The 23,503-nt window shown below is 45.5% G+C and overlaps 1 protein-coding gene across 1 annotated transcript; it reads right to left on the bottom strand.

Moving 5' to 3' along the window:
* Positions 1–14,590: 14,590 nt before the first annotated feature.
* Positions 14,591–19,471, bottom strand: LOC127769782 (LRR receptor-like serine/threonine-protein kinase RGI2). The gene is made up of 2 exons (XM_052295410.1): positions 16,064–19,471; positions 14,591–15,404 (listed from the first exon to the last, which is right to left on the bottom strand). The coding sequence occupies exons 1-2, from the start codon at positions 19,011–19,013 to the stop codon at positions 14,911–14,913; spliced, it is 3,444 nt and encodes a 1,147-aa protein (XP_052151370.1). The 5' UTR covers positions 19,014–19,471; the 3' UTR covers positions 14,591–14,910.
* Positions 19,472–23,503: the final 4,032 nt, after the last annotated feature.

Genomic DNA, 23,503 nt, shown 5'->3' with positions numbered 1-23,503 from the left:
ACAAAATTTTCTACCCATATATCTTTTAGTAAAAAGTTCTGCTCCAAAAAGCTCCTAGGATACGCCACGTCATCTATTATATACTAAAAGTCCATTAAATTTCCTACAAACGCTCTCATGTCACCACATGTCACTCTAAAAACTCTCTCAAGCTGTCACATGGCGCTCTAATAAAATAGAAAAAACTTAGAAATTCTAAGAAAAAAGAAGAAAAATCTAGCCCTCGATTTTCATTTAAGTTGGTGGACCTATTAGTTTACACCGTTAGATTAGATCCACTGTAAATAGTAATTTAACCCTCCTAATTTTCGTATAATACTTACCTAAAGAATATTGGCCGGAATAAGCCAACAAGGCTTACGTATGGACGAGTTTACATCCACAAACGAGAAAAAAGAAGAAATGATATTCAGCAAAAAAAAATACTGCATATATACCGTACTACTACGTACTACCTGGAAAATACCATTGCTTTTTAAACTGGATTTTCACTTTCTCTGTATTTTTTTATGACGGCCGACGTTAAATATTTAATGAAACTACCGAAAGAAAACAACGATTTTAAAGTAGATACTTCCTCTGGATTTTTTTTATTTTCTATATGATGATCAATGTCAAATATTTAGTGAAGGTGGTAGTATAAGAAAAATATATTACTTCATAAAACATGCACACCCAAAAAGAAATCTATAATATAATATAGAATATCAAATAAACGTATCATTTCACACTACAATTGTTGAGTATAGATATATTTTATTTGCATCAATGGGCCTACATTGATAGTTAAAGATGAAATAATGAGTAATTAAAATATTACTCGGGACATATTGTTAGAAACACAAATAAAAAATGTATTGTTTAAAAATATGTCGTATTTTTTTCTTGCAAAACATAGTCAGGATTTTAGCCGTTAATGACTCAATCTATGCTTTTGATTTGTAGATTTTTTTTAAGTACATAAGTAATAAATTTAATGTTGAGTTCTAAAGTGTTTATCAGATTGGCTCTCCCTCATTTATCTTGAGCATGTTCTCTGAACTATTAAACTATGCGTATTTTGCAAATACTTCCTATACATTTTTTAATCTATTTTCATGTTTGTAATATTTAATACTTAATTAATCTTGTGTTGATGACATACATCGTTTTTCGTGCCCTGCATAAGCTCAACCAATGAGATCGAATGTAGCCTAAGTAGGAGATAAATTAGATTATTTACTATAAAATTTAAAATTAAAGAATCAAGTTAACTACATTATTAAAAAAATTCATTACTTTGGATCATATATATTCTACAGACTAGATATTGTCCACTAATCCATACAATTTTTAAGAAAAAAAGAAAATAAGTTTTGTTGTCTCCTCACTATTTCTTAGCTATTAAACTAAAACTGAAACAATCAACAATATTGGATTTTTTTTAGAAACACAGCACGCTCACCCTCTGCCCCTTTGAGTACCCAAAAAGACTGAGCCGACACATTTTGAGATTGACGATGTCACCACGGGCGTCTCGCTGTCGACGGGTACGTCACCTACCGCTGAAAGAATAATTAGCCGTGAATGCGAGCACCCATGTGAAGTGTAGGACTTGAACCAGGTGGGCAAGATCCACCACAAGAAACCTAACCGGCCAATTGGAGCTGCGCTCACTTCGCAAGAACGTTGGATATAAAAACAACCATAATTTTTATTCTACATTATTGGAATACTTCTATGTATTTTAAACCTGTGAACTATTAGTTATAACCGTTAGATCTATATTATATAAAAGATAAGCATATATTCATGGTACATGATATTTCCAAAATATTACTGCGCAATTATATTTCGTCATTGTCGTATTCATGTTAGGTTGCATGGAGCCTATCATCCACCCAACATGAAATGTTCACATATGGATCACCTCTCAAACCATTTAGTGGAGCTTCATATCTCACCCAATTCATCCTTTAATAAACTATTATAATACATATGCAATTAAAAAAACACCTTACTTTACTTTCATTGACATCTTCTCTAAAGAAAAATAAGACTACCTTATTTTCGAATGATACAGAAAACTATAAATAATTGCTTATAGATATTACTCAAATATGATATAATATAAAACTAATAGATTAGAAACTTATTAAGCAATTAATGCTGATGAAAACAATTTATGAACAAATCACCGCAGATGTTCTTCATTTAATATTTCGCTCTTATACTTATCTCAAACTCAGTGCACGACGCATGCCCACGCGAATGCACGGGCTACCTTCCTAGCTGAATGAATATTGGCTGTCCGATTGAGAAGACAACAAAAATAGAGAGATTCAATATTCATCGGCTGTTTCCAGGTTCTCGGTCTCTCTTCCTTTCTCTCACTCTGTCTCTGTGCAGGTTTCTTCATATCTCTTCCTATCTCACACACTCTCTCTGTGTGTCGATCGCCTTCTATTTTTTTCTCTCCCTGCCAAGAGCAAATGAACAGAGAAATTAAGGAGAAAAGACAAACCAAGAGAGAGTGGGAAAATGTGGCAGAAATACCATCTCGCTGCTCCCAATCCACATGTGAATCATACAAAGCTAACCCAGATTAAGAGATAAGCTACGGAAGGTCGCTGACATCACCTGGATTATGCAACAAATATTACTCTGTTACTACTGATCTGAGAAAGTGCCCCTTGATTTTCTTCCTGAGTGACAATTAAAACAATTACCTAGTTGAATGGAAAATGCAAAGATCCACTTGTGTTACCATATGATTAATAGTCAAGTTGGAAAATATCCTTTTCTAAACCACTAAAAATACATGGGTGAAGGGTTGTTCTAAATATTTCTTTTTAGGTATGGGCATATATGCCAAAGGCAATATATATGAAGACGTGCATCTAAATAAAATTATATATTAAGACCCTGCTTACCAGGTTACATAGTGCAGCGCCCGTTCCGTCGTGGCGCCTAGTGGGAAAACTATCTCTTAAAAACCCTAATTGCGAAATCTGTTTCTTTGCTTGTTGTCTAATGTCCGTGCCATCTCAGATCTCGAATCCCCGATCTATCGTCAAGTTCAATCCCGAATCCAAAATCCTTCCCAAATCAATTCCCTCCGCAAAAGTCTATTTTGCCTCCCTCGGGTTCGATGGGCCGAATTCCTCTCGGCTCATCTCTCTCTCTCTCTCTCCCCGCTCTGCCCGTGAGCCACGCCGAGCCCTCCCTCTCCACTCTCGCTGCCGTTCCCGCCGACGCCGCCAAATCGTCGCCGCGCGCCGTTGCTTCCCGCTCGCGCGCGCCATGGTGGCCGACCGGCCAGTCGCCGCCGCCGTCAGCGCCTGCCGCGCCTGCCCGCGCCTGCCGCCCGTGTCGTCGCTCCGCTCCAAACCGCCCGGCCGTCATCGCCGTCGTCACGACCCGGCCCCCGCCACTCCGCGCGCTAGCCTCCAAGGGACGGAGGCAGAGCTCCTCCTCCCTCTGCCGCGTCGCCCCCGTTCCCTCCTCCTTTTCCCAAAGTGGCAAGGGGCAAGCCCCCTTTCTTCCTTCCTTTTTCCTTTTTCTCTTCCTCCGCCGGCGTCATTCCCCTCCTCCCTGTCGCCGATTTGGCCGCTAGCCGGAGCGCCAGCTCGCTGGCTTGACCGTCCAATGTCAGTTCCCCTCTCCCAAACCGACATTGTCGCCCATATAAACCCAAGCTTCCCCCCTTCCTTTCCTCTCCCATTCGCCCTCGCTCCACCGCGCCATTGCCGTCCCCTCTGTCTCGCCGATCGCCAACCGCCGCCGTCACGTGTGCCGAAGGAGCCGATGCGCGCTAGGACGCGGAAGGGGACTCCGGGCGCTCGTCTTCATCCACTTCCCCGGCCCGAGGCCGGAGAGATCACTCCCGTGCCGTCGGCCCATTGTCTCAGCGCCCTCCTCTGCAGCGGTAGTGCCTCCCTCCGTTCTCCCTCCTCGTTCCATCTCCTCCCCTTAGCTTTGAGTAGCCGCTCGAGTAGTACCCCAGTAGCTAGCTGGCGCCGCCCTGGCTGCTGCCGTCACTCGCTGTGTGCTCGCCGCCGTCGCCGCCCGAGCTCGGAAGCGTCTCTCATCGCCGGCCTCCCTCGATGCGTTTCTTCCTAATCCGGCGCAAGGGGTGGGTTCCCGTAGCCGCGTAGATGCTCTCACCACCGGGAATCGGCCCCTCGTGACCTCGTCGCCGTTTCCCCCTTCCCTCGCCGCCGGTTGCCGCCGCCGCAATCCGCCGCCATCGAGCTCCCTCCGGCGAATCCAAGCCATTGGCTCGCTCCCTCTCGTTCTCCCTCGTCATTCCGGTGTACACCCCGTCACCCCTTGTCGTCGCACGGCGTCCCGGAGAAACCGCCGCCGCCCGCCGTCCATTCGCGGCCGGCGCCTTCGTCTTCCTCTCGCCGGCCCACGTGGCTGCCACGAAGGCGCCACGTTGGTGTCACCTCGGCCGCGACCGGGTCGAGCCGACCCCGGTCGGCCGCTCCCTCCGTTCCACCCTCCCCGTGCGCGCGGTCCACGCAGGCCATGAGGCTGCGCGTGGGCCCACCGCACCGCGTCCTCCGCGAACCGCGCGCATGCGCTGCGCCTCCCCTCCCCAAACCCTAGCATGCCCCGCGTGCACCTCGCTCACGGTGAGCCGAGCCGCCGACAAGTGGGTCCCACCCGGGACCACGCGAGATGGACCCGGCCCACCGGCTTCCTCTCTCCTCCCCGCTCGCGTGCGCGCCTTGGGCCGCCTTCTTGGGCCGGCCGGCCCATTAAGCTCGGCCGAGCCGCCCCTTTCTCTCAGGCCGCGCCCTAGCCGCCCGAGGGAAGTCTAATTCCCCTCCCTCCTTCTTTTCTTTTCTTTTCTTTTCAAAAAGGATTTAAATAAATCCTTTTCCTTTAGACCAAAAATCCAATAATCTTAGAAATTCAATATCTTCCCAACCGTAAGTCCGTTTGACTCCGTTCAACTTCCAAAACTCCTCAAATCTCGAGATCTATCTAATGGCACGCCTAGAGGTCGATAATAGGGCTTTATTTTCGCCGTTTGTTGAGTTGTCCTGTTTCGCGTGTAGTTTCGGAGCCCGAAGACCCGCAGTGCGAGGAATTCGAGGATCAAGCTCAAGATCTCGAGCAAGGCAAGCCACCTTCGAACATCTTGAGCCTATATTTGAACTTAATTATGTTGCTTGAAAAATATTATGCATTGATAGGATTGCACTTAAGCTGCTTGTCCCGTCTGCGAGGCAGATTGGCGGACCTACCTAACTTGTTGCATTTGACCTTTCCATTGTAATTGTTATATCATGTTCCCTTGTAACCTTTTAGTTGTGCCTCGATATTCATGCACTCTGTGCGAGTATCGACGGTCGCCATCAAACTTAAAATTTGAGTAACTTCTTGGGTAAAATTTGGGTTTACAAAAGACTTGGAAAACCCGACACCTGGGTCGGTGCTTGCGAACTAAATGAATTTCCAAAATCGTGGACCGGGGGAACGTACCGGGTGTACGGTTTCCCGCTCTTGCACTTAAGGACCGTTTCCTTGGAATTTCATCCAAACATAAGACAAGTGCGACCACATGGGTGGAATGGGACACCCCTGGCTGAGTAACTAGCTAATCGGGGGAGCCATGATGCCAAGAGACATGTGGATTCAACGGGGTGGTGTCGGGGAGAACCCCCGGGTTTCCTGGCACAGTATGGTCTGGGATCTAATCTGGTGTTGGTCTGGGACCCCTCTCGTTGGCATATGGTGAACCTGTGTCGGCTTTCGAAATGCCTTGTCATAAAAGCTTTAAGGTCTCTAGTCGTGGTCGTTCTGCATGGGCTGGATGATCCGGGTTAGTAATGTCGTGTGGGTAAAGTGTACCCCCTCTGCAGAGGTTATTAAACTGTTCGAACAGCCGTGCCCACGGTCATGGGCGGATGTGAGGTGATTCCTAGCGTAGTTTTGTTTGGCTACTGCTTTGTGAAATTTGCTGATGTGGTTTGGGCTCGATGTTTGGAAAATCTACGGCTGATGGGATCAGCCAGGCCCGGGTGGCTGTTTGAAAGCTGTTGGCCTGATGCCAACCTTGATCAATTCAAAAGACTGATACCTTGCACATACTCCGACCGGACGAGACGCACTGTCTCATCCGTGTCGTTTGAGAAGCACTCACTTAGTTATTTCAGAAAAGAGTTTAAATAAAATCAATTGCAAAAACAACAGCCTTCCCGTTGAAGCCTGCATTAAACACTTATTTCCCATGGCTTGCTGAGTACTCCTGTACTCACCCTTGCTCTATATAAATAATCCCCCCCCCCTAGTTGCTGAAGAAGATGAAGCGGATCCCGCTGACAAGGAGTTCTTCCAGGAGCAAGTCGGCTACGATGAGTTTTAGGGTTTCGGCCTAGTTCCCAAGTCGCGCCTGTGATGTTTGGTCCAAGTCTTGGCTTCCGCTTCCCTTTTGTAATGCAGTTGTGAGCTCGGGATCTGTCCGTAGCCCAACATAACTGTACTCCTACTCTATAATAAAGAGACCTCTGTTGCTGTGATATTATGTCTTCCTGTGATACCAGCACTGCTTCCTGGGACTGGTATCGATTAACAGGTTAAATTAGAGTGTCACGGGCTAGTTCTGTTCGGGGCTAGTTCGGGGCGTGACACATAGCTTCTCCGGGAATCGGCTTTTCCATGGAGTGAAAATTACAGGTCCAAAAGAGCATCTAATTAAGGAAAAATGTGATGTTCAGACGTGTGTCTGCGCTTATCATCCTAAATGTAGCATTCCTATTTTACTCAATTTGTAATTTCAAATTTTAGATTTATTAGAATTGATGAATCTTAATACATAATTTTCAGAAGCAAATTAAAGGGGATTAATTTGAATAAAACTTTTTTTAGGGGATTGAAAAGTTAAACTTGATTCTTTTCATGAAACTAGAGTCTAATATGTATTTTCTCTGATATATATACCCCTAATCCAAGGCCATATCGCTATTTAAATATCTCGAAGAATCTGTATAAAATTCATAAGTATCCATAAAACATAGCTAAAAGCTATATGCATAAATATACTCCCTCCGTTTTAAAATGTTTGACACCATTGATTTTTTAGCACATGTTTGACCGTTCGTCTTATTCAAAATAATTTGTGAAATATATAAAACTATATGTGTACATGGAAGTATACTTAACAATGAATCAAATGATATGAAAAGAATAAATAATTACTTAAATTTTTTGAATAAGACGAATGGTCAAACACGTACTAAAAATTCAACGGTATCAAACATTTTGAAACGGAGGGAGTATATTTGTTCTCGTACCTGCAGCTCAAGAGGTCGTGAGGACGGCAGACTAACTACAGCCACCTTTATTGACCTCTTTTATATACAATCAAGCCCTGAAGTAATTTCTCATTTGGCTCCTCACCACAGAATTTCCAGCTATACAAATGAAGGACAAAATTAATATTCCTATACATAGATTAGCAGAGCTGAGATGCTGGGCATCTGCATAGACAATTCGGAATGCAAGATAATTTTGGATCCTTTTTTATCATGCATATAAATTAAGCTTTTTGATTCTTCAAGGCAGAGTAGTTCTCCATAATCCCTCAAATTATATATCAATTACTAAAATAATGACTTGGCTTGGATGATAGAGGGGGTAGATGAAGTCATGAAGATCACGCTGGACAGCTGCTACAGCAGTGCAGGCTGCCCGTATCTATGTATGTATGTATGACAGCATATAAATGTTTTTTTTAATAATGGAATATAACATCTCGGCCTTTATTCACAAGAGCTACAGCCCATTATTACAATGTAGGACTCAAAACAAGTGTAGTCCAAAAATAATAGCAACCAGTATATATATATATATACTTACCACACTTTGCATTTCAATATTACATCCAGCTGCAGGAACAGGAGAGTTTGCATGACATCGATCGATCACATATCAATGTTGCATGCTCTAGATATATAGCTGCCAGTATGCATGCAGCTTTATTCTTCACACACATATACATATAGCACACTCGCAACTCTCATAGGCATGCATATACATCACACACAACCCTGCATATACTGTATAGATACTTATACATATATATATATATATTCAGGTACGTACGTAGTGCATTCGATGGTTGTGCAGATCGATCAATAGTGGTGGTGATAGTAGGGTTGTCCGACGGTGAAAACAGGGAATCTGACAGTGGGGCCGCAATTCTTGTGGGCTGCATCCAGGTCTCTGTATTTCCTCTCCAGCTCTGCGAATTCTTTCTGAAGATTCGCGTGCCGCTTCTGCTTCTCTTCCTTGTACCTGGTCAGGTTCTGAACCTGCCTCTCCAGCGCCTCGATCGTGTCGTTTAACTCTTTTATTGTGCCGTTTAATTTACTGATTCTGCCGTTTAAGCCCTTGACTTGATCCTTGTGCGCATCGGCGTTCTCTCTCTCTAGTACCGTTGTTGGCGGATCGCCCGTATATCCCCTTCTTGTTGCCCGGTGCTGCATGCATATATAGATCATCATAATAATCATATGCATGTTTGATAAGAATATTAACTCCATTACAAAATATGGGAATCTAAAATCGGGTGAGACCATATCCAGATATACGATGAATCTAATACTATATTTGAGATGGAAGGAGTATATAAGCACTTCATCCGTCCCAATAAAGCACTTTGCATATCTTGTATAAGGATTAAGCGAGAAAGAACTCGTAGCCTAGTGGTTGAAATGCTCGAGTAGTACTGGGTATGACTATCTATGTAAGCGAATTTCAGGTTAAAAAAGATCACTTGTAGACTCCTCGTAAAAACGTATATTAAGAATGGGCCCATCATCTGAAAGACAGAGGTCTTAAAACATGGGTTAATGAAAGATCTTAAGGACTAGTCCGCGTGTATGGGCCAAAGTTCGTGGCCTTTTTTAGCCAATTTGGTTGAAGCTTTTTCTTATTCTTTCCTTCATCGGTCGAGTTATTTCATTACAAGGATTGGGAATAGACGTAACATTAAAAAGAAAATTAATTAGTAATGATTGGTACTTTGGTAGGGACAAGCAGCTGGTGGAGAAACTAAACAAATGATGAGATATATAAGAAAATAGCTAGGTAGACAAGTAATATAAGAAAAAAAATAAATTTAAACGTTTAAAGTAACTATATTTTGGGACGAAGATCGTAGTAGTATATGCGTATAGCAAGAGAAGATCAGTACCATTGTGAAACCAGCTAGCTAGCAAATTCGATCAGTTGCAAACTTGATCCTTGAGTTATTCTAACCTTGGTCGCTTGCTACCGTCTGGAGACCCCGGGGCAATGCTTAAATAGACAGTGCACACTTGCAGGGCTAATTAATTAATATACTTCCTCTGAATATTTAATGTTTAGGATCAGGTTTAGTGAAACTTGTAAAACTTTAACCATCAATAGCTTCTTACTCACATTACTACAAAACATCAAATTAGTCTCGACACTATAGGTGCCAGAAGTGCTAAATCTAGCACCTATAGGCCTTTTCCCACATGTGGGTTGAAATTGCAAAAAAAACGACATCTTTAAACAATTATAGGTGCCGGTTCTAAATAAGAACCAACACTTATTCTATAGGTGCTGGTTTTTATTAAAAAACCGAAACCTTTAATATGTCAAAAAACGGCACCTTTAATCATTGGTGGGCCCCACAGAAACCGAGCCGAGCCGAGACCGCACAAGACCGCAAGTCGTCGTTCTTATCCATCCACTCGGCTACATCTTTCTCTCCTTGTCTCTTTCTTCTCCTCTTCTCCTCCACTCGGCTCCATCTTCTCCTCTTCTCTTTCTTCTCTCTCTCCTTATCTCGGGCGGCGCCATGGCGGGAGGGGACGTGCGGCGACACTCGGTGGCGTGCGGTGGCGCTGCGGTGGGAGGGAGGTGGCCCGCTCCCCTCGGCGGCGGGAGACGGCGTTCGGCGGCGGGAGGAAGGCAACCTGCGCGGCCGAGTCCCTCGGCAGCGGGAGGTAGTCGGACAGAGGCGGCCCACGCCAAATCTGAAGGTGCGGCTCGGCGAAGACAGCCGGTGTGGAGGTGGGGCCGTCGGCAGGAGGTGCGACGGCGTCGGTGGCCTAACCAGAGTGCTTTCATCAAGGGCCGCTCCCTTCATGACAACTTCCGCTATGTCCAGCTTGCGGCAAGGGCGCTCCACGCCAAATGCGTTCCCCGACTTCTTCTCAAGGTGGATATCGCGAAGGCCTTTGACACGGTCAGCTGGCCTTTCTTGCTTGAGGTGCTAGCCCAGCTTCCGGACCTCAGGATAGCTGGCTTTGCCTTGAGAGTTCGCTGGCTCTGGCTTCAGCGCTCGGGACACCCCTACTGGTCTGATCTGAAGGCCTCTGTTGAGCGGAGCGTCTCCGACATGTTCGCAGCATCTACCTTCACTACCTTGGGAGATGGTCAGTCCATGCTCTTCTGGACTGACGATGGATTGATGGTCGGTCGCTAGCTTCTATAGCTCCTGACCTCCTCCATGCCGTGCCTCCACGTTTCCGGGGATCGCGCACGGTTGCTGCTGGGTTAGCGAACAACTCCTGGGTTGGTGATATACGCGGTGCCCTCACTGTCCCGGTCATCTCTCAGTTCCTGTTAGTTTGGGATGCGGTGCTTCCTACCCAGCTCTTGCCGGGTGTTGAGGATCGCCTCGTCTGGCGTTGGACGGGTGACCAGTGCTACTCAGTGCGATCGGCGTACCAGGCGTTCTTCCTTGGCTAGCACTCTTTTGCCTGTGCCGACCTGCTCTAGCACACGAAGGGCCCTGCTAAATGCAAGTTCTTCCTATGGTTTGCATTTCAGCAACGCTGCTGGACTACCGATCTTCTCCAGAAGCGTGGTATCGATAGCCACTCTGCTTACCCCTTTTGCGCTTAGGAGCTTGAGAGGGTGAACCACATCCTCATTAATTGCATGTTCGCTCGGTAGGTCTGGATCCGTGTGATGTCCCCTCCTGGCTGGGTTGCCCTCTCTCTCCCTCGTGGCAGCTGGCTCCAGGATTGGTGGTCATCCTCCAGGGCCCGTTTACCTGAGCACCTCCGTATCGGCTTTGACTACTTGGTACTCCTAATCTCTTGGCAGCTGTGGAAGGAATGAAACTCCAGGGTTTTTGACTCTGCGCTCACTTCGGTCCCAGTGATTTTGGAGTCCATCCGCTCGGAGGGCCAGCTGTGGTCTTTAGCTAGCGTTGCTGTTATTGGGGATTTCTTGGGAGTGTAGTGTGGCTCTGCCCCCTCCCGTTGTTTGGAGTTTCGTTTTAACCGTCGTAGTAGTTCCTAGCTTCAGGTTTTCTATTTTGCCTTTTCTCTCCCCCCCCCCCCCCCAACCTTGCATAAGCCAATCTGGCTGATTCCGTTGTGTAACAAAAACTCTTTTTCTGCTAATATTGACGTGCAATCCTTTTACGTGTTTGCGAAAAAAATCGATACATATTAAAATTGAAAGTCACTTAATATTTAATAATTTATAATTACATAATTATTGATTCAGTAAAAAATTTAATTGAGATTCAAAAGAAGATTAAAACTTTGCATTTATATCAATATTGGATTGAGAAAAATTTTATGAGGAAAAATAAAATTAATAGTACGCACCAGGTGCGAAGATGCATTTCCTAATTAAAGGTCCATGTTAGTCATACGATGTTAATTATTAAGTTTAATTGCAAGAATTAATAAATTATGAAATCATCGAGACTCCAAGATTACTTGCTAGTTTCAAATTTTATACTCTAGCTTCGATTTTTTCTAGGCAAACGTTTTTTTAGGTTTAACCAAGTTTATTGCAACATTTAGCAATTTCTACGACACTAAATTAGTTTTATTAAATATAACATTGAATATATTTTGATAATATATTTGTTTTCTGATTAAAATATTGCTATATTTTTCTATAAACTTAACCAAACTTAAAAAAATTTAACTAGAAAATAGTCAATGCGACTTATAATATAAAATGGAGGGAGTACTTATTAAATCCAGAAAAACTATAAGTGCGATTTCAAACCATGTTGCTTTTTTTTTATTTATTCTAAATTTTAGTATTATATAATAAGAAAACATATAAAGTTCAACTCCACAATATGTACGACTTTGTAAATACAAATTTTGAATTAGTAAATTTACTAAATAGAAGCAACAACAAAATTATTTGAATGGTTTTGTGTATGTTGTTTCATTAATAATTTAAATTTAGAGCTGTTTCAGATATATGCAAATCACGTAATATGAGATTACCCGTGGTTATCCATAGGTTAACTAGTCCCCGTATAAAAACAGTTACTCAAGTTAGAAGAATATTTACCTAAACCACTAACAGCATGTACCTATTGGATGCTTTAAAAAGGTCGTTTTAAATTTTATTTACTTGTGGGCATATATTCAAAGGCGCTAATGGTGATTACACGTATAAATCAAATTATTAGGACCCTGTGTAATCTTCCTCGGGGAGCTGGCTTCTCCGAAAAAAGAGTGAACATTTAAAAGTCCAACAAATAGAACCTAATTCAGCAACTAAACAAGAGAAAAACTGGAATGTTACATTTGAGATTGTTCTGAATTATTAAATTGGGTTTTAAGTTTTCAATTGTTGAATAGTTTCATATTAGTTATGAAAGGGTAAAAGACCTAGGATAGCTTGTCACCTCATTGGTGAACTTTAGGGGTTGAGAAAGGTCATTTAGGATCATACATCGAATTTGTGGGATTTTTCATGAATTATCCTACAGTTGACTGGGATTTTCTTGATTTTGTATTGGCTCAGAAAATTTCATGAAGTTAGACGAAGTACAAGTTCCAGGAACTGATTCAGGGAACTTTTAAAATTTTCAGGCTTATGTTATAGTAGTATATTGCTGCACGTATTGACACAATGATACATTAGAAAAGGATTTCTTCTGCAGCTACCTCCTTGGTTGAGCCGTTGAGGCACTTATCATGACCTTCAAGTCCATAACCTATTTCCAAGGTTGTCAGTATCCCGATACGTATACCAGTATACTACGATACTACGATCCACCAAATCAAAATGATATTATCTCATCTATTATCCTAATTTTCATAGTATCTCAATCTTACTAATTGTTTTCGCACGTTCCTACGAAATCTTAGGTAGTATCCTAATTCTACTATCCCTACGATCCTACAAAATATTATTTAAAAATAGGTGGATTGAAAATAATATGAATAAATATGCTCAAGTTTACATAAAAACCAATTAAATTTATCAAAATCAATATTATATGCTTTAATTTATACAACATATTATATATTTTATATAAAAATATGTATTTTCTAAAATCTAATAGTATCTCGATACTGATTATCTTGTATATTTTTGGTCATTGCCCATATGTCTTTTGGTATTAAAAAAATGTCTAAGAAAACCGTAATCTAATTTTTTTGAATTGAAAGGGTAGTTACTTACTTGACATTGTTTTCCTCTTTTCTTCCACCTATATATTGTCGATTGCTCTCTATTGAATTGAATTATCAAATTGAAAACGAGTGGCACTTAGTATAACGTAAGAGGGTTAATTAACTAGTGAAAATAAACAGCAGCAGGTCATGATAAATTTATTTTTCATTAGTCGTGAGCTCGATGGGGGTGGGGGGGGGGGTGACCGTCCACACGATTTTTCATTAAGAATAAATCATGACATCTTTTTTGCCCAGAATCAAGACTGGTGCTAACTTGAAACTCTGAGTCCAAGTTTATGTTTCAGGTAACCTCAAACTCATAATCCAAGTTTCATGGGTAAGGTTAACTTGGAAATTAGTTTATGGCTGTGTTTATATCCAAAGTTTGGATCCAAACTTCAGTCCTTTTCCATCACATCAACCTGTCATACACACAACTTTTCAGTCACATCATCTCCAATATAAAACAAAATCCAAACTTTACGCTGAACTAAACACAGCCTATGACCATTGTCCAATATGAGGGTAACTGACGAAAATGAACAGCAGCAGGCCAGTCATGGTAACTTTTTTCACTAGGGTATACAGTATGGTTCAACTGAGTTTTCATAATTGTCAGAGTCTCAAAAATAATTGCTCTGTTGAATCCTGGAGTAGGTCTTAATATTTACTGGTACATGTTACACCAACCAGTGGTCAATAGGGATGGAGGCTTGAGTCTGGGGCAAAAGAGTTGTCATGAAAGGCCCTCATAATCAGTTATGACTTTTGGAATTTGCTGTCAAAATTTAGTTATGTGTTGAAAATTTCAGCTGTTAATTCTTTCAATTATTGTCCGCCCGCACTCCGCGCAGGATCATGCTTTGGACTTGGGATGTACAGTATGTATGTTTCAGGTAACCTGAAACTCTGAATCCAAGTTTCAAAATTGAAATGTCTAGCCATTTTTTGAATCATTCAATTGAGCTATCTGTAGACTTGGACCACTGAAGTAACAGGATTTCACTTCAGAGGTTCCGAACTGACTGCTGAAGAACAAAACCCTGGAACTGCATTTCCTACAGATGTGAAACTAATTCTACATGTATTGGATAACCATTCTTGATTAATCTGAAGTGGAACAATAATCCTGAGCATCTGCATAGCCAGATTAGGAATGTAAGGTAATCTTGGATCTTTATTCAACAGGCATACACTGAACACTAACAAAACAAAGCCATCAAGCTTTTTGCTTCTGCAGGTTCTAGTTCTTCCTAATTCCTCAGCTCCATCTACTTCTACTCTCCAAAAACAAAACAAAAAGAAACGAATTCAAACAGCCTATCCTTCTCCTCCTCTTCCCCCCATTCATTTACACAGCTCACCACCTACCATCACAAATTCACAACAAACTCGCATCAAATTCTCCACCACAAACACATGTAAGATCATCAAACAAGCCCAAGAAGGCACAAACATTTTTCTTATGTTTTCTGTTCAGAGTTATATGGTAGTTTCAATCGAATGGCGACTTGGCCTTGGATGATGAGTTGTAGATCATGGCGGATGAGCCGGAGAAGCTGCTGCTGCTCGGCGGCGTGCTCGACGACGTCGACGTGGCGGCGGCGGCGGCGCGAGGCGGCGAGGCGGCGGCGGCGCCGGACTTGAGGAGGAGGTCGACGTTGGCGTAGTCGTCGCGGTCGAGGCGGATCTCGTTGAGCATGGCGGCGACGTCCTTCATGGCGGGGCGGTCGTCGGGGGAAGGGGCGACGCAGAGGAGGGCGACGCCCATGACCTGCAGCATCTCGTCGACCTCGGCGTCGGAGCGGCCGCGCAGCGCCGGGTCGAGCACGTCGGCGGCGCCCTTCCGGCGGCGGACCCAGTCGACGACGTGCTGGCCGTCGGGGATGGTGGGGTCGATGGGCTGCTTCCCGGTGAGCACCTCCAGCACCACCACCCCGTAGCTGTACACGTCGCTCTTCTCCGTTATCTTCATCATGTACCCGTACTCTGCAATGTTTTTTTTGTAAACACATTTTTTTTTTTTGCTCATCAGGTTTGATCAGGAATTCGTTTTTCTTTTTTGTTCGGATTGTTGATGAGATTATCCAAGACATTTTTGTTCATCAAATTGAATCAAGAAATTTGTTTTTCAGAATGTTCATCAGAAGATCGAAGGTTGGAGATTTAATCAAGATTTTTTCTTCTTTTTTGGTTCAGATTGTTGATCAGATGATCCAAGATTGAAGCTTTAATGAAGAGACATTTTTAGTTCAGATTGTTGTTAATCAGAAGGTGAAAGATTTAAGCTCTGATGAAGAAACGATTTTTTTTTTTTTGGTTCAGATTGCTAATGAAAAGATCATGTACTGAAGCTTTAATTAAGACGCCATTTTCAGTTAACATTGCTAATCAGAAGATCAAAGATTGAACCATTTTCAGTTCAGATTGTTTGTTAATCAGAAGGTGAAAGATTGAAGTAACTTTTGTGACATAGTATTGAAAGCCACTGAACTATATGATTCTGTTCAACATTTGTGCATAAGATGGGTGGTTTGTCCTTTTTGGTTGCGTGAATTTTACGCGGAGTGGGCTCAATTGGTTGTATCATCTTAATGTAATTGAATAAGTTTTAATAAAGCTTCCATTATCTTAAAGAAAAAACTTACCTGGGGCGATGTAGCCATATGATCCGGCGACGGTGTTGGACGAGCGGCCAAAGTCGCCGTCGTCGACGAGCTTGGCGAGGCCGAAGTCGGCGATGTAGGCCTCGAAGTCGAGCCCGATGAGGATGTTGTTGGCCTTGATGTCGCGGTGCACGATCGGCGGCACGCAGTCGTGGTGCAGATAAGCGAGCCCCTGCGCCGCACCGAGCACGATCCTGTACCTCACATCCCACTCCAGCTGCGCGCCGCCGCCGCCATGGCCGCCATGGCGGCGCTCGTGGAGCACAGCACCCAGGCTACCGTTCGCCATGTAGTCGTACATGAGCAGCCGTGTCGTCTTGTTCCAGCAGCAGCCGAGGAACCTCACGATGTTCTTGTGCCGGATGCACCCCAGCGTCCTCACCTCCGCCGAGAACGAGTCGCGGACGCGCCCGCCGCCGGCGACGTCGTCCTTGTCGGCGCCGTTGCGGGTGCTTGGCCAGAGCTTCTTGACGGCGATGACCTCGCCGGTGTCGAGGCCGACGCGGTACACCACGCCGGAGCAGCCCTTGCCGATGATGTTGGCGTCGACGAGGTTGCGCACCACCTGCTCGACGCTGAAGCTCAGCTTCTGGAACGGCGTGAACTGCCACGGCCACGCCAGGTCGCCGCCGGACTCCGAGTCGCTGCTCCCGCCGCCGTGCCCGCCCTTCCCGCCGACGATGCCCATCCCGCGCGCCCGGAGGATCCCGACCATGCCCAGCACCATCGCCACCGTCGCCGTCACCAGCAGCGCGATGGCGAGCTTGAGCCGGTGCATCCGCTGCACCTCCTCCTCGTCGGCGCTCATCACCGGCCTCCCGCTGGCGTCGATGCTGACGAAGCACACGTCGCCGCCCTTGGTGCAGAGCCCGGAGTTGCCGGCGAGGCACGACGTTGACAGCTGCCGGAACAGCTTCGTGTCCGGGAGGTAGCCGGTGAAGTTGTTGTTGGACACGTTGAGCGTGACGAGGTTGTCGAGGCCGGCGAGCGGCGCGAGGCCGCCGTCGAGCGCGTTGTACGACAGGTCGAGCACCGAGAGCTTGCTCAGCGCCGAGATCCTCGCCGGGATCGGCCCGGTGAGCCCGTTCCGGCTGAGGTTGAGCGCGATGTCGAGGCCATCAATGGCGCAGAGTTCGTCGGGGATGCGGCCGGAGAGGGCGTTGTCGCTGAGGTCGAGGAGCTCGAGGTTGCGGCACTTTCCCAGCGCCGCCGGGATGGCGCCGGAGAGCGAGTTGCCGCTGAGGACGAGGCGGCTGAGCGCCTCCAGCCTCCCGAACGCGTCGGGGACGCCGCCGGTGAGCTGGTTGTGTGACACGTCGATCTCCTGCAGGCCGCGGACGCCGGCGAGCGACTCCGGCAGCGCGCCGGTGAGCGTGTTGTTGCTGAGGTCGAGCATCTGGAGCTGCGAGCAGTTGCCGAGCTCGGCGGGGACGCCGCCGGCGAGGCGGTTGCTGCCGAGGTCGAGGAAGTTGATGCTCCTCATCCCGGCCACCGCCGCCGGGATCGTCCCGGCGAGCCGGTTTCCTCCTAGCCGCAGCCGCACGAGGCTCGCCGCCTTGCCGATCTCCGGCGGGATGACGCCGGAGAGGTCGTTGGAGAGGAGGAGCAGCTTGGTGAGGTTGCGGAGCAAGAAGATCCCGGGGGGAATGGCGCCGGTGAGGTGGTTGTGCGAGAGGTCGAGCGCCTGGAGGTTGGCGAGGCCGGCGAGCGACGCCGGGATGGAGCCCTCGAGCTGGTTCTGCCACGCGAACACCACCTGCAGCGCGGCGAGGCGGCCGAGCTCCGGCGGGATGAGGCCGGAGATGGCGTTGGTGTCGAGCTGGAGCTGGACGAGCGACGTCGCGTTCGCCAGCGCCGGCGGGATGGTCCCCGTGAGGTTGTTGTCGCTGAGCATGAGGTCCTGCAGCGCCGGGAGGCGGCCGAGCGACGCCGGGATGGCGCCGGAGATGGCGTTGATGGAGAGGTCGAGGGAGACGAGGGAGGTGAGGTTGCCGAAGGTGTCCGGGATGGGCCCCGTCAGCGAGTTCTGCCATAGCAGCAGCTTCTGCAGCCGCGGCAGCGCGCCCAGCGACGGCGGGAGCGGGCCGGAGAGCGAGTTCTCGTAGAGGTAGACGTTGGTGAGGTTGCCGCAGCCGGCGAGCTCCGCCGGGATGGAGCCGGACAGCATCGTCGTGTAGATGGACAGCGTCTGCAAGCTCTGGAGCCGCCCCAGCGACGCCGGGAGCGCGCCGGAGATCTTGGTGTCGGCGAGGCCGAGCACGACGAGGTTGGAGAGCCTCGAGAACGACTCCGGGATCTCGCCGCCGAGGTCACGGTTGCCGCCGGCGCGCAGCGACTCGAGCAGCCGCAGCTCGCCGAGCGACGCCGGGAGCTCGCCGGAGAGGCGGTTGTCGAAGAGCAGGAGGTCCCTGAGCGACGCGGCGAGGTTGCCGAGCGACGCCGGGATTGGGCCCGAGAGCTGGTTGGAGTTGAGCGCCAGCGACGCCATGGCCGTCGCGTTCCCGAGCGAGGCCGGGATGGGGCCGGAGAGCGAGTTGCCGCTGAGGTCGAGCACGGCGAGGCGGCGGCACAGGTGGAGGTCGTCGGGGACGCCGCCGGTGAGGTTGGCGTCGGAGACGACGAGCGACGCGAGCGACGGAAGCGCGGCGCAGATGCCGGGGGGGAGCGGCGCGGCGAGGTGCACCGACTGGAACGTGACGGAGGTGACGCTCCCCGTGGCGGCGTCGCAGCCGACGTGCGACCACTTGCACGGCGACGACGCCGACGGCGACCAGTCCGGCGGCCGCGCCGCCGTGGTGTTGAGCCATTGCGTCAGGAAGGCGACCTCCGATGAAGCCGAGGCGGCGGTGGAGGAGAAGGAGAGGAGGTGGAGTAAGAGGAGGAGAAGGAAGTGCATGGGGCTTGGCAACAATGGTGGCAATGGCAGCTGCATCAAAAATCGTGCTGTGCTTGCTTGGGGCAGTGCACAATACACTATGCTAACCAAGCTTGCTTGGTTCAAGAGAGGTGATGATCTCTATGAACTTCACTCTCACTCTTCACTCACTCACCATGGTTCAAGAGTGAAAACAAACACCTTGTCTCTCTCTCTCTCTCTCTAGCTACTCTCTCTCTCTTTTCCTCCTCAAAACACTCTACAGGTTGAGCTGTTTGCTTGTGTCTTGGTGCTTGGTTGCTTGCTCCAGATGGATGGTGGTGGTGGTGGTGTCATGGTGAAATGTGGGTGCTTGCTTCAATGCATTGGGCTTCTCCCCAACACAATTTAACAAAGTTTTGCTTCTTCTCTCTCTATTCAATTGGTGATGTGTGTGTAGAGAGAGAGAGAGAGAGAAGGGGGTGCATTGGGGGGAGGGAAGAAGGGAGAAGAAAATTGGGTGTGGCACTGACAATGGGAGCTTAGCTACTCTAGTCTCTAGTGTGCAGCTGCCCTTTGGCTATGATCAAGTATTTCTATTGTCAAATTGCAAACAATTTGCAATGCTACACTCATGTGGAGCATGTACACCATGCTTTTGGTCTCAATCGCACCAATCTTGATGTGTATCTTGGCTTTGTAAATCTATGGTTGAGATTAAAATCTTGACTTAGTTGTCAACTACTTAACTTAATTTGTGCGGCTGCATCTTCTTCCATAATCAGAAGCTCTCACAAATAGTACATCTTTTGATCCAGATTTTGAGAAGCTGTAGTTCTAGAATCCAGAAAATGAACTAAAGCCAGAAGCTGGAAAACCCAGCTTTTCCAGATCCTCAGAAGCTAGCTATCAACCAACCGCTTCTCAGAATCTTAAGTTCCCCCAAACAGGCCGTAAGACATGTTTGATTGGCAACTATAGGTTGCTACCTTTTTATCAATAGAAATTATCAAACTTACCTAAGGTTATGTGCTTAAAATCTTGGTCATATCGTAGATAGAATTTTGCCTCTCTTTTTAGTTATTATTACCACGTGCGATCTAATTTGTTGGAAAGGAATTTTACCACAATTACGAATGCAACCAAACAGTTAGTATCTGTATTTATCAAACTTGTCTAACTCTAGATATGGTAAATTGTGCTAAGCTGTGGCTGGCAACTAAACATGCCCTAATTGTGTGCTCTAATAAATGTTATTTGTGGCTTTCTGTGGTACTGGTGTTGGTTGATGGGGGTGATCTTCATGGCTTTAGAAAGCAAGCGGCTTGTGGGGAAGCCAGTCGGTGTTGTGTCCCCTGCACAAGTCGATTGAATGTTGACAATTTAATTTTGCTTGCTTTATCAGTGAGGGCAAAAGCAGCATTAAATCCCATGGAATGCGCGGCAAAAAGGAAGGTTTGTTTCCGAAAATTAACACCCAAAATAATTATAGGCAATGTTCGACCGTACAAAGGCTAATGTATACTCCCTCCATTCCAAATTGATCTACATATTTCATAGGTACACCAAGACCAAGAAAAACTAATAACTCTCTCATAGTATATTTACTCTAGCAACAAACTTAATGCATACACCATCCCCACTATTTTCTAGTTAATAGCAAATCAAGATATTGCATGTGGGTGTATTTATAAAGGAGCCTACATGAAAAAGAATCCATTGGGAATTGAAATCTCGTGCCAATCCTCCATTTGAGAGGATTCCTTAATGTTTTTTTTTAACAAAATAGTAAGTCTTTTCATGTTTTTTTCGACCAAACTAAAGATGATAGGAGATTAATTAGGTCAATTATGTGATCTCTTTACAAATTTTCAATTAGACATTTGATCATAGCAGTCTGAATATACAAACTTTAAACCTGCAGTCTTACTTTTTAAACTGCATTTTAACGTTTTGTCCCCCTCTGAATACATACAATCCTGACCAACCTATGTACATAGTCCCTTGACTTGACTTCAAGACTATTTAGCCAAAAAATACTCCCTCCATTCCAAATTGATCTACATATAGTTTTTTTGAGGTTATTCCTAAATGATCTACATATTTGTGTTCATTCATTAAGTCTATTCGTTATTTGTGTATTGGAGTAAATGAACATTGATGCATGCATCCATGCACATAAGTATTTATAGGATGCGGCTTCCCTGTTCCCAATTTGCTGTTCCTTTCCCTGTTCCTTACAGGTGTCACAAGACGATTGGTAGAACTTCTGGTGGACCTCAGCACAGTGTGTGCTCCTCATACAAACAACATGTCTTGAACTAGTAGTAAATTAATTGGGAACAACGTGATTTAAGCCACTTATTATAATAGTTAGGTACTAAAAAAAGATCCGATCGGGAAAACAATAACTATGGTGCCATATATCTCTCTGTATATTTGCATGCACCTCGAAGGAACATGGAAGGGAACAGCAAATTGGGAATAGGGAAGCCGCATCCTATAAATACTTATGTGCATGGATGCATGCATCAATGTTCATTTACTCCAATACACAAATAACGAATAGACTTAATGAATGAACACAAATATGTAGATCATTTAGGAATAACCTCAAAAAAACTATATGTACATCAATTTGGAATGGAGGGAGTATTTTTTGGCCAAATAGTCTTGAAGTCAAGTCAAGGGAGTATGTACATAGGTTGGTCAGGATTGTATGTATTCAGAGGGGGACAAAACGTTAAAATGCAGTTTGAAAAGTAAGACTGTAGGTTTGAAGTTTGTATATTCAGACTACTATAATCAAATGTCTAATTGAAAATGTGTAAAGAGATCACATAATTGACCTAATTAATCTCCTATCATCTTTAGTTTGGTTGAAAAAAACATGAAAAGACTTACTATTTTGTTAAAAAAAACATTAAGGAATCCTCTCAAATGGAGGATTGGCACGAGATTTCAATTCCTAATGGATTCTTTTTCATGTAGGCTCCTTTGATTCAAGGGAAGGATTTGAAAATCTTCATAGGATTGCATTTATTATCAATTTCATAGGAAAATAAGCCACATTAAGACTTTTCTTCGGTTCAATCTTTCTTGGAACAAAATGTTTCAACAAGCTTCGCAAGCAAACCAATGGCTTCTTGACTTGCACCTGCCGGGATTGCAGGCTAGACAATAGACCTGATTGATCAACTTGTCGGGGTCTAGAGTGCCGTTCAGGCTCTACACCTGGTAGAGCACGAGGAGGACAATATAACATGGAAGCTTACTAACCACGGTGAATACACGACATCAACGGCATATAACGAACAACTCCTTGGAACCACCGCTACCAACTTCAACAGGCTAAACTGGAAAGCCTGGGCGCCGCGTAAGTGCAAGACCTTTGCCTGGCTAATCATTCAAAATAGAGTCTGGACCTCTAACAGGCTGGCGACAAGAGATTGACTAAACGGTTCCATCTGCCCCTTATGTCGCCGGACCCATGGAACAGCCCTGCACCTCCTCGTGGAATGTAGATACACAAGAAGAGTCTGGGCGGCACTAGCGGAGTGGGCAGCGTGCGAGCGACTAAAATCTAGCCAATGGCGGCAAACTTCGATGGTGCTAGTTTGGTGGGAGGCTACCGCAAATATACAAGAGACACCTAAGAAGGCACTCCGCACTTTGGTGTTGTTGGTCGCCTGGGAGATATGGAACAAAAGGAATTGCATAACCTTCCAACAAAAGGAGATTTCAGCTACCTCTCTGATAGCCAAGATCAAGAAAGAGGCCAAAACTTGGGCCTTAACAGGAGCGAAAAGTCTTAATAATTGGCTTTTTTTTAGTTAGCTCGGATGGAAGGTCCTCAACTTCTTTTTTTCCTTTCGTTTTGTAAAGTTCTCCTTCTCTGTTCAATGAAAGTGGCGCTAGTCAATTTGTTAAAAAAAAAAAGGTTTCTCTTTCCGTTTCGTGTGTTTTCGATTCTATACGATTGAAAAAACATGCTACTTTATTTTTTTTCCTAACTGTTTTTCCTATTGAGCATTTCAAAAGGGGCCTAAGAGCCTGGCTATTCTGAATAACGCATGCTTGCTTGATTGTCGCAAGTAAACATAGTAGAATCCCATTTTGTAGTACTCCAATTAACAGTGTTAACTAGGCCGGAGCCTCTAGCTAGTTAATTAATTAGCTAAATGGTAAATTTCCAGCATAGAGATGTCAAGATGCTGTATGGGTTATTCCAACATTGGATCACGTGTATATCACGCGCACAGCAGGCAGCTGCAGATTAAAATTACAGTAAGCCAACAAAAATTAGTACACCATTGTTTAAGATTGATGCAGGGAAATTAGAGTACTAATAGCTTTTTACAGGGCCAATTAACCGTGTGCTAACCTTGAGGTTTACATTCCGGTTAACTACTAGAGCACTCACTGAATGGTGGGCCTCATCATTTACATTAATCTCTCATAGGACCCACATGTCAGCCAGTAATTACCAGTGGCTTTGCTTGTTTAATTAGTAAAGAAAATCATATAGATTCGCGCTAGTGTTGAGTTGGATGATGAGGAGCAACCCT

Source organism: Oryza glaberrima, chromosome 4, assembly GCF_000147395.1.
Source record: "Oryza glaberrima chromosome 4, OglaRS2, whole genome shotgun sequence".
NCBI lineage: Eukaryota > Viridiplantae > Streptophyta > Magnoliopsida > Poales > Poaceae > Oryza > Oryza glaberrima.
The sequence above is the reverse complement of the archived record's forward strand: the minus strand, read 5'-3'. Positions and strand labels throughout refer to the sequence as shown.

Bases quoted from the DNA above. Each gene is read 5' to 3' on its own strand.
- LOC127769782 (XM_052295410.1), bottom strand. From the start codon at position 19,013: ATGCAGCTGCCATTGCCACCATTGTTGCCAAGCCCCATGCACTTCCTT. The intron at 15,405-16,063 runs GTAAGTTTTTTC...AAAACATTGCAG, and splicing joins ATATGGCTACATCGCCCCAG to AGTACGGGTACATGATGAAG.